At 46.1% G+C, this 11,058-nt stretch overlaps 1 protein-coding gene across 46 annotated transcripts in view; it reads right to left on the bottom strand.

The window, feature by feature from the left end:
* Positions 1 to 2,088: 2,088 nt before the first annotated feature.
* The window catches only part of Odf2 (outer dense fiber of sperm tails 2), a 47,019-nt gene continuing 38,049 nt past the window's right edge, over positions 2,089 to 11,058 (bottom strand). For 45 of the 46 annotated variants that reach the window (XM_087650414.1, XM_087650431.1, XM_087650462.1 and 42 more), the window contains 3 exons: positions 10,800 to 10,962; positions 10,096 to 10,221; positions 2,327 to 3,768 (listed from right to left, as the gene is read on the bottom strand). In XM_087650414.1, the coding sequence (XP_087506540.1) occupies positions 3,577 to 3,768; positions 10,096 to 10,221; positions 10,800 to 10,962 (481 nt within the window). In that variant the 3' untranslated portion in view covers positions 2,327 to 3,576. 46 annotated transcript variants of the gene reach the window in all.

Below are 11,058 nucleotides of genomic sequence, written 5' to 3'. Positions count from 1 at the left end.
CCGCCCCACATCCGGCGCAGCCTTGTCCGTAACGGTCGCAGACACCGCCCGTCAGCAGCGCCCCGCCCACTCGCGAGCGCCTCCTCCTGGCCGGAGCAAGAATGCGGGATTGAGGCCAAGCTCCTAGGGACCGCACATGGGTGAATCTTAATGTAATTTCTCTCAGTCACAATTGCCCAGACGATGCTCTGCGCTTTTGGCCATCTACTGCTCAAGAGTTCGTAACAGCGGTTTGAGGTGGGTAAGAACCTCAAGGGGACAAGCAGTATTTTTCCTGGAGAAATATTTCAGGCGTTCACATCCCTTACTTTTCTTGTGGAACAGCCTGGTTTGTTTTTTTCCAGCACCCACATGAATAGCTCACAACTGAAACTCCAGCTCAGACGGATCCATTGCCCTCTTTGTGGACTCTGACGCTATGCATGCACATGCCATACATACATACATACATACATACATACATACATACATACACGTTTGATTGTTTGCTAAAAAAAAATCTTTGGACTTCTAATAAAATATTTTACAAACGTTAATATAAGAGTCCCGGAAGTGATAAGGGTATAGTGTTACACAACTTTAATCCCAGCACTTGGGAGCAGATGTCTTGAGTTTGAGGACTGCCTCATCTACAGACTGAGTTCCAGGACAGTCAGGGAAAGGCCTGGCTAGAAAAAAAAAATTCCCAGGAATGAACTCCAAGTTACTTCCATCAAAACAGTTATACAGCTCAGCCTGTGGTGCTGAGGTGATTACACTAGTGTGGCAAATGAAAAGAGGAATTACTTACATAAGCACACATGCATGTGGTGGTCTAAGTTTGACAAGTGTTTTTATTGAGAAATTGTTTAGGAGCCAGGGCTTATTATGGTGCATGCCTTCAATCTCAGCACAGAAGAGGCAAGGGGCAGGGGATCTGAGTTGAAGTCCAGCCTGATCTACAGTAGTTTCAGGCCACCCAGAGCTATATAGTAGGACCCTGTCTCTAAGAAAAAGGTATATTTGTTTTCAACATGTAAAGGTGCACGTGATTGTGGTGCGTGCCTTCTAAGGCCATAGGAATTGAATGTCAACGGAGCTGAATTGAGTTACTGGTGTTGTGAGCTCTTTTAACTGCATTTCTCCAGCCCACCTTGATAACTTCAAGGTTCTTTCCTTGGCCTTCTAGGTGGGTGCTCCATCTTTAGTCACTGGACTCTCTCCAGCCCCAATCTCTGGAATTTTGGAATCGAGTTAGAATGACTGAGATGCCATAGTTATTTGAATGAGAATGGCCCCCATAGGTTCGAGTATTTAACTATAAGGTTCCCAGGTGTTGAACCTGCTTGAAAAGAATTGTCTTTACTAATGGAGGTGTTCATCGGTGCAGGAAGGGGGGTTTCAAAGGACTCGTGATTCCTGGTGCTCCTTCAGTGCCTCCCAGTGTGAATCCAGACATGAGCTCTGTGCTGTGAGGTCATTATGAACTCTAACCCCCTAGATTAAATTAGTTTCTTTTTAAATTGCCTTGGTCATGATGTTTTTTCACAGGAACAGGAAAGCAAGAGAAGAATCAAGGCCACAGCTCAGCTGATGCCAGCTAGGAGGCGACCCCTCTGAAGAGCAAGCTTTGCTTTGTACTCATTGGTGGGTTTTGGTTGGCAATGGTGGATGAATACTGCAGATCAAACCCAGGGTCTTGAGGCTGGAGAGATAAGTTGGGTGGGCAGTGGAGCACATGCTGCTCTGAGAACATGAGTTCCCAGCACTCGTGGTGGTTCCCAACCATCCACAACTTCAGTAGGGACTCTGATGCCCTCCTCCAGCTTCAGAAAGCACCAAGTGGTACTCTATGCAATTCATTCCCTCAACACAGGAAAAGACGAAAAACGGCCCCAAATCTTACCACACAAAAAGCAGGCAGCATTTAACACATGACATAGGCACATCCCACACCTATCCCCATATATGGTCCTCCCCAAACCCTAAGTAGTGAGGCCTGATGGAGTGTCTTGCCCCCAGCCGTCAGGTGCTTTATCTTCAGAAACCAACCCAAGGAGCCACTGCCTATCTGGTCCACAATGAAATGAACTCAAAGACTCTCCAAACTAATGTTCTCCAACTCTGACTTTATTCAGTCATTTAAAAATGATTGTCTGAATAAAGACATGCTCTCATGTAGCCCAGGCTGGCCTCAACCACTCTGTAGCTGTGGCTAACACTGACTGAACTGATCCTTTTGCCTCCAGCTCCCAAGTGATTATGACAGGTGTGTGTGTCACCTCCCTCAGCTTCATCATTTTTAAAATAAGGAGAGGGTGATAAGGGAAATCAGAGGAGTCTGACATAACTGACTATAAAAACTTTATTTCCTGTAAAACCACACAAAAATGTCAAAAATCAATGAATCCCAGAGATGCAAAGAAAGGATAAATAATGAGATAGGAATTTGAATGTCAGGCTGCATGGCCATGAGCGTCTGTGACGAGCTTGAGGACCAGTGGCCTATAGAAAAGGCAGACATGGGAGGTTTCCATTGGCACTGTGGAAAACACTGCTTCCTGCCCTGCTCACCAAGGAGAGAAAAGCAGATTCCCCTTCAGTAGCATATCCATCAATGCTGGAACAACACAGATCACCACGGCCTCTGTGAGGGGATGATGGGCGGATTCCTGCACTGCTCTATACTTTACTTGCAGTAAGAGGTGGTCAGTTAGTGTTACCAGAACTGTGAAACCAGAACATACGGTTACAAGCACACGTGCCACACAGTTTGGTCTGTGTTCAAACATTTCACTGTGAACACACCTGCTGTAGCTCTGACATGCCAGTTGCTATGTAATGAGGGACTTATTACAACAACATATTTTCATGACATTTGTAGCTACAGGTTCCACGGGAGCTAGGAGCTATGAGCCTCTTACCTCCATGAGCTCTAACGAACGTTGCATCTCTCTCTCTGTCATGTTTTTATGCTGATAAAAGCACAGGCTTAGTTACTAATTTACATGTTTTCACTATTTTTTTTTCCTTTTCTTTTTTTCGGAGCTGGGGACCAAACCCAGGGCCTTGCGCTTGCTAGGCAAGCGCTCTACTACTGAGCTAAATCCCCAACCCCTCACTATTTCTTAATACAAATAAAGTTCTATTTTTATTAAAAATAAAAAATAAATAAATAAAAAGGAAAGAAAAAGCAATGTAGGCCTTCAGAGTCAGAGAAGGACTCCTGCAACTTCAGCTCAAAGAAACCCAAGACAGAGACGCTTCAGAAGAGAAGGGCGTCTCTGCAGGAAGTCTGTACAAACATTCCCTGAGGAAAGGAAGAAGACTCTAGTCACAGGGATTTAAAAATCTAGTACCTAATATAGCAAATATAAGGCTGTGAAGATCATTAGAAAATTCCACCAGGTTCCCAGATCAGGAGAGAGAACCAGAGCCCTCCTGATTCATCCCTGGCTGCTCTAGGGTCTTTGCTGGCATTAGTTGAGGAACAGACCCCTGATCGCATCTGAGACCCAGTGGGCTTGCTAGCTATGGTTTGGTAACGCCACAGTTGTCTGGCATCCTGCAAGGGCTTCAGACCCTGGATAGGTGGCCTCAGGCAGGAGGAGACCGAGAGCGGATGGGTGAGCTGGTCAGGTAGGAGGATGTATAGGGCCCATCCCCAAACACATTTGCATAGGAGGACTTGAGGAATTGGACGTAATTCTGCATGCTGCGGTTGGTGCTTTCAGACTGCTCCAGGCGATCTTTCAGATCCTGCAGACGGCTCTGGTATCTTCGATCCACCTAACAGAAGGAAGAGAACAAGAGTAAGAAGGCAACAATGGGCAATCGGACAAAGGCGCCCACTTCTATGGAGCCAACACTGGGAGAGGGACATAGGGCCTGCGGTTGAGATGGTTTTTATCCCCCTTGAGGATAGTGGAGGGAGATAGTTGCTTGGTTTTGATTTTCTCTGTAATTTTTTTTTTAAGATTTATTTATTATATGTAAGTACACTGTAGCTGTCTTCAGACACACCAGAAGAGAGCATCAGATCTCATTACAGATGGTTGTGAGCCACCATGTGGTTGCTGGGATTTGAACTCAGGACCTCTGGAAGAGTAGTCAGTGCTGTTAACCACTGAGCCATCTCTCCAGCCCTTCTCTGTGATTTTTACTGTTGTTTCTCTATAGTCCTGGCTGTCCCAGAACTCTCTACAGATTAGGCTGGCCTCAAACTCTCAGAGATCTTCCTCCCTCTGCCTCTGAAGTGCTGGGATTAAAGGCATACACAACCACCAACCAGCTATTTTACTGTTTTAAGCCAAGGCCTCAGCAAGCTGCCCAGACAATTCAGAACATGGCCTTGAATTAGCTCTAATTTTCCTGACCTAATCTCCTGAATGCTATAATTCTGGCAACACACACTGAGTCAACATACCTGGCTGGTTTGTTTTTATTTTATTATTGGACAAAAAGTCTCACTATGTAGTTACAGGTGATTCCAAGGAATGAGGTGCTTCTAGCCTTCACAGAGAAACACACACACACACACACACACAAACACACACAAAGAAAGAGTAACTCGATCTCTCCGAGTTCAAGGCCAGCCTGGTGTACAGAGTGAGTTATATATAGTACAACCAGGGCTACACAGAAAGGTCCTGTCTCTAAATAAATAAATAAATAAATAAATAAATACCTAGCAAGCAAGCAAGAGAAGCAAAAAAGCAAGCAAGCGGAATGGTGTGAACTAGAGCCGAGCAAGCATGGTGTGAACTAGAGCCGAGCAAGCATGGTGTGAACTAGAGCCGAGCAAGCATGGTGTGAACTAGAGCCGAGCAAGCATGGTGCTGCTCCCACAGCAATGGGAAGGACTGAAGGGTGCTCTTCTCCAGCACCCTCAGCAGCACATGCTCTCATTTGCCTCTGAGTCGTGTGTGTGTGTGTGTGTGTGTGTGTGTGTGTGTGTGTGTGTGTGTGTGTGTGTGTGTGTTTCCCATTCACCTTAAGGGTTCTGAAGGTCAGACTCAGCAGCTTGTCAGCCTTAGTGGCAAGCGCGTTACCCAGTGAGCCATTTCTTCAATAAAGACACTGTAGTGGGCTGGGCCTGGGAGTGCACATCATTAATCCTGGCACTCAGGAGGCAGACCAAGGCAGAGCAATATGAGTTTGAGGCCATCCTAGTCTACACTGAGTTCCAGACCAGCCATGGATACTTAGTGAGACACTGTTTTGAAAACAAACTAAATTGATGAAATACTCATTTTCTTCCCACTTAAGATAATATCAGCTATAGATGGAAAAAAAAAAAAAAGAACAAAACAAGCCCCAACAAACTTCTACAGCTGGGTGGTGATGGCACGGGCAGGTACATCTCTGAGTTTGAGGCCAGCCTGATGTAGACAGTGAATTCCAGGACAGCCAGGGATACACAGAGAAACCCCATTTTGAAAAACAAACAAACACAAAACAAAGCAAAACAAAGCCTTTATCAGGTTAAGGTATGTTCCTTCTATTATGAGTTTCCACAGAGCCTTTATCATGAAGGGCTGCTGAAGAGCTTTTCTGAGTGATCGTGGTCATGTGACTTGTCCTTATGCTGTAGTCACTGATGGGCATGTGCTCAACTAATCTTGCATCCCTGCAATGAGCCCGGCGTGGTCAGTTAGCCATCTTCTCCCTGTGTACTTAACCTCTCCTGAGAGTCTGGAGGACTTGGGCACCTTGTCATCAAAGCGACACTTGAGAGTTGCCTTTCCCATTGGCTCCTCTACGTCAGGCTTCGCAGAGCCAGCTCAGCAGTGTGCGCTGACTGTATATTCTGTGGCATTGCTTTACATGCCTAGCAATTCTACTTTCTTGCAGTCTACAGTTTCAGAAGTGTTGCTGTTCTTTAAAAACGAAAGGCCAGATGCAGCTTTAATCATAGCCACCAGGAAGGCAGGGGCCTTCTACAAGTTCAAGGCCAGACTGATTTAGAGCGTTCCAAGACACCTAGGACTGCACAAAAGGACTCTGTCTCTTAAAAAAATAAAATAAAGTCACACCGAGGTACTTTATGAAATTCATAGGCAAATGGTTGGAACTGGAAAATATCATCCTGAGTGAGGTAACCCAATCACAGAAAAACACACATGGTATGCACTCATTGATAAGTGGCTATTAGCCCAAATGCTTGAATTACCCTAGATGCCTAGAACAAACGAAACTCAAGACGGATGATCAAAATGTGAATGCTTCACTCCTTCTTTAAAAGGGGAACAAGAATACCCTTGGCAGGGAATAGAGAGGCAAAGATTAAAACAGATACAGAAGGAACACCCATTCAGAGCCTGCCCCACATGTGGCCCATACATATACAGCCACCCAATTAGACAAGATGGATGAAGCAAAGAAGTGCAGACCGACAGGAGCCGGATGTAGATCTCTCCTGAGAGACACAGCCAGAATACAGCAAATACAGAGGCGAATGCCAGCAGCAAACCACTGAACTGAGAATAGGACCCCCGTTGAAGGAATCAGAGAAAGAACGGGAAGAGCTTGAAGGGGCTCGAGACCCCATATGTACAATGCCAGGCAACCAGAGCTTCCAGGGACTAAGCCACTACCTAAAGACTATACATGGACTGACCCTGGACTCTGACCTCATAGGTAGCAATGAATATCCTAGTAAGAGCACCAGTGGAAGGGGAAGCCCTGGGTCCTGCTAAGACTGAACCCCCAGTGAACTAGACTGTTGGGGGGAGGGCGGCAATGGGGGGAGGATGGGGAGGGGAACATCCATAAAGGGGAGGGGGAGGGATTAGGGGGATGTTTGCCCGGAAACCGGGAAAGGGAATAACACTCGAAATGTATATAAGAACTACTCAAGTTAATAAAATATATATATATATATATATATATATATATATATAAAATAAAAAAAATAAAAAATAAAATAAATGTTAGGCAGAGTTCAACAATGAGTCCATTTGAGCTTTTCTTTTTTCGGAGACTCGATTGCTTTTTTGAAATAGGGTCTCACAATGTAGGCCTGGCTGCCCTCCGGTTTAGAGATTTGTCTGGCTTTGCCTCCCAAGTGCTGGGACTGAAGCATGTGCCACCATGCCTGACATTTTAGGAAAGATTTTCAATGGCAGGGACTTGTGTACCTGTACCATAGGAGCCAGAAGTAGAACCTTTGATTTTCCTGTTTCTCTGTTTCTGTGTTTATTTATTTTCATTCTGTGTGTGTGTGTTGTCTCTACGTATGTCTGGGCATCATATGTGTGTCTGGTGCCCTTGGACTCACAACAGGGCACTGAGTAACCTGGAACTGGGGACAGCTGTGATCTGCATGGTAATACCGAGGCCATGGCTCTTAACAGCTGAGCCATCTTCTCTTGAAGCTGTCATGGTAGGCAAGCACTCTACCAACTGAGGACAACTCCCAGAGTGGGGAGTAGGATGTAGACCCAGCATGTTATTTTCTCAGGACACCCCTGACATGTGCTAGCAGATGTCTGAGACCCCCAACACTTGGCACATATATCTTGGTTTTTGTTTTTCAACTCAGGCTGTATAGCCCTGGCTGTCCTGAAATTTGCCCAGTAGTCCAGAATGGCATCAAGCTCACAGATCTGTCTGTCTTCTTCCTTCTCCTCTTCCTCCTACATGTTGGGATGAAAGGTGTGTACCTTCACACCCGCCATGTCCCATCTTCCTTCATCACCCCTGTATTAGTCTACACTGACTTTGATTCTCTTTTGCTTTTGAAGTTTGCTTCTCAGACATGAGAATATATCTCCAATTCGTTCTAGGCCCCCATTGGCATAGCACATTGGTTATCTTTTGTGTCTGTCTGTCTGTACACCAGCGAAGTGCGTTTCTTGGACACAGTTGCTGGGTCTTCTCTTTTAAGCCCCCATCAGTCAGTCTAAGGGGTCCGCGGAGGCCATCTGTATTTAAGGCTACTATTTGCCAAGTCCTCTATTTTGTCAGTTGCTTTTTGAGTTAGTTGCATCATCTAGTTTTACATCCTTCTTTATTAGTGTTAGAGGCTCATTCACTGTGTGGGACATGCCACACTCCTTTCCTAGACCTCTTGTAAAATTTACCCCGTCCCATGACCTACTGATTGAAGCTTTCTTCCCTGTGCCATAGTCTTCCTTTACGTATCTCCTGAAATAAATGGAAATCATCAACTGCCTTACTTTGTATTTATCTTGAAGTTTCCTTGTACTTCAGAGCATTTTAAAAGATAAAATTGTTGAATATAGCAATCTTGATTGAAAATTATTTATTTTCAAGATCTGAAATGCATTTTTCCATTCTAACCTGGCTTTTCAGGAAGCTGAGAGATATGCTGTTAGTTTTGCAGCATTTGGCTTTGTGATATATTTTTTCCCTTATATCCTTTAAAACATGTCTGTATGTGCTCGGAGTATGTACACATAAACACAGTGTCTGGGGCCAGAGCTGTCCCATCCCCTGGAACTGGTGTCACTGTAAGCCACCTGATATGGGTGCACAGCAGCAGACCTGGGTCCTCTTCTGGGTCCTGTGCAGTTGTGGCTCTAAATGCCTTACATTTGAGAGTTGATCCCTTTTAAAAAAGAAAAGTGTGTGTGTTCTCATCAACTTGCCTCTCCACCTTCAGAGCTCCAGTGCTTCTGTCCTGACAGTTCTGAGGTTTGGTCTCTTAGTGGTATCCCAGAAGTCTCTGATACTGTGGTCATGTTTGGTTATTTTGCTGTTGTTGGTTGGTTGGTTTTGTTTTTTTGAGAGAGGGTCACTCTATTATACAGTCCTGCTACCTTAGACTATGCTGGCATCAAATTCAGACATCCACCTGCCGCTGCCTCCCAGCCCCCACTTGAAAAATAAAGCAATGAGGCAGCACACAGGGCTGCTTGTTTCTTCATGCTCATTTCTGAATGGGCTTTTTGTTGACTACTTTTCAACTTCTCAGCTTCTTTCTTCTCAGCTTGGTTTGGTCTTTGCTGGTGCTTTCTCCTGTTTCTCCTGTCCAGTCATCTGGTCACTTCCAACATTTCTGGTTCTCCTATAATCACAATTCTTTTCTGAACTTTCCATCCTTGTGACTTTCCCTTCCATATTTCCTCGACTCTAGACTCTAGACCACCTGATAGCTGGTCTCCGATCTTGGCCCACTCATGCTTTCTACCCCTGAACTTTTGAGAACTTTACCTGGCATATCACCTACTTCCTTGCCTTTGAGTTAACATTCTTCGGGATGACCACCCTACCTGTATTTTCGTGTTTGCAGAGATGCACAGAGGCAAAAGAGGGCAGCAGATTCCTCAGACTAGAGTCACAGCGTTTGTGTAATGCCTGGCCTATTATGTGGATACAAACTCCAGGCCTTATGACTAAGGAGCAGGACCTTTAACCAGTGTGCCAAAAGAGGGTATCAGATACCCTGGAACCGTAGTTACCGACTAAGCCACCACATGGGTGCTGGGAACAAAACCCAGGTCTTACCCAAGTGCAATGACTGCTGAGCCAGCTCTCCAGCCCCACTTGGGAGTCTTCTCATTGGACAGCCTACTCTACAAGGCTCCGCCCCCAGCATCACTAGGCAAGAAGACACAGAGCTGCACTGTGAGTGGCTTTAGCTTCCTCTTTGGAGCAGAGCTGGTGCTGGTCTGTGTGCTCAGGGAGTTGCACTCTCTCCCTCTACACTTCTCAGGCTCTCTACATTTTCATGGTCTTGCTTTAGAGCACAAGCTATTTTTGCTTACTTTGACTCTCTCGTGCAGTCACGTGGAAATCAGCCTCTGCCCCGCCATTTGACCCCTAAGAGGAATCTGAAAATCTCACAAGTCTATGGATACACTAAAACCTGTTCAGCTATGCAATCAGTGTTTATGGGTCTAAATGACATCTTGTAACTCTATTTTAAGAAGTGATGTAACAGGAGCCATAGCTCAGTAGTAGCAGCTTGCCTAACGTAGTCAAGGCCCTGTGTTCAATCCCTAGTACCAAAAAAGGGGAAGGAGATCTACCCAGAATATCCTTAAAGGACAGTAAGGTGACTGGGGATAATAACCTAAGTTAGACTCACGAAAACACTAGCAGACAGCTGTACCTGCAGCCGAGAAAGCGCTGCCCACTGGCCCAACTCACATCATCACGAGTCCGGCGTAGCTGGCCAAGTTCTGTCTTGGTCCTACTCAGCTGGGTCTCAAGGTCCAGGATTTTGCTCTGGGCTGCTCGTTCCTTGGAGAGCGCCTGTTCCTTGGTTTGCTCCACCTACACACAAAGTACAAAGGCAGGGTTAGCTGACCTGGCAGAGAGACAGCTGGCCACTCCCACTGACCAGTCACTGCCCACTGGCACATCAGCATGCAAAATATTCTGGAGCTTTGGAGCAGAAGCTAACAGAGGGAGTCAGTGTCGTCCCCTGCCCCCTTCTCTCTCTCTCTTTTTGGAGACTGGCCTGCTTGTATGTCTGTGTAGGTGCCAGATTCCTTGGAATTGGAGTCACAGACAGCTGTGAGCTGCCATGTGGGTGCAGGGAATTGAACCTGGGTCTTCAGGAAGAACAGCCAGTGCTGTAAGCGATCTCTCTAGCCCCAAGGGAAGCTCACTCTCCACCTTTGCCTGCCTTTTCCCAGCATTCCTATAATGTGAAAAGCCTTCTGGAATCTCGAGAGAGAGCAACACACAAGAGCAACAGCACAAAGGGCCAACCCTCTACAACAGACACCTACTTTATCCTCACAACACATTCAGGAGGAAGGCACTACTGTACCCATCCATTCTCCAGATGGAAGAGTAGGCCAGAAAAAGGTTAGGACACAGAGCAAACTAGCAGTACAATGTCTGACCTGTCGCCTGGCATCTTCAATGGCACTCTCCAACTGCCTCGCCAAGGACCCACACTCCCTCGTTTTCTCCTCCAGCCGCAGCTGAGCCTGGTGGATTGCCTCCTCCCTCTTGGCAATCACCTGTAGGAACTCGACATTCTGGGTGCTGGTGGCCTCCAGTTTCCTAGGTGAGAGCACTCCATTAGACCCTGCAGTGACCTACCTGCCTTGATCCACTGCCAGGGGGCTTCCGCCTCCTCTGAACTGGGAATCTTGTCAC

Source organism: Rattus norvegicus, chromosome 3, assembly GCF_021556685.1.
Source record: "Rattus norvegicus strain SHRSP/BbbUtx chromosome 3, alternate assembly SHRSP_T2T, whole genome shotgun sequence".
NCBI classification, from domain to species: domain Eukaryota; kingdom Metazoa; phylum Chordata; class Mammalia; order Rodentia; family Muridae; genus Rattus; species Rattus norvegicus.
The sequence above is the reverse complement of the archived record's forward strand: the minus strand, read 5'-3'. Positions and strand labels throughout refer to the sequence as shown.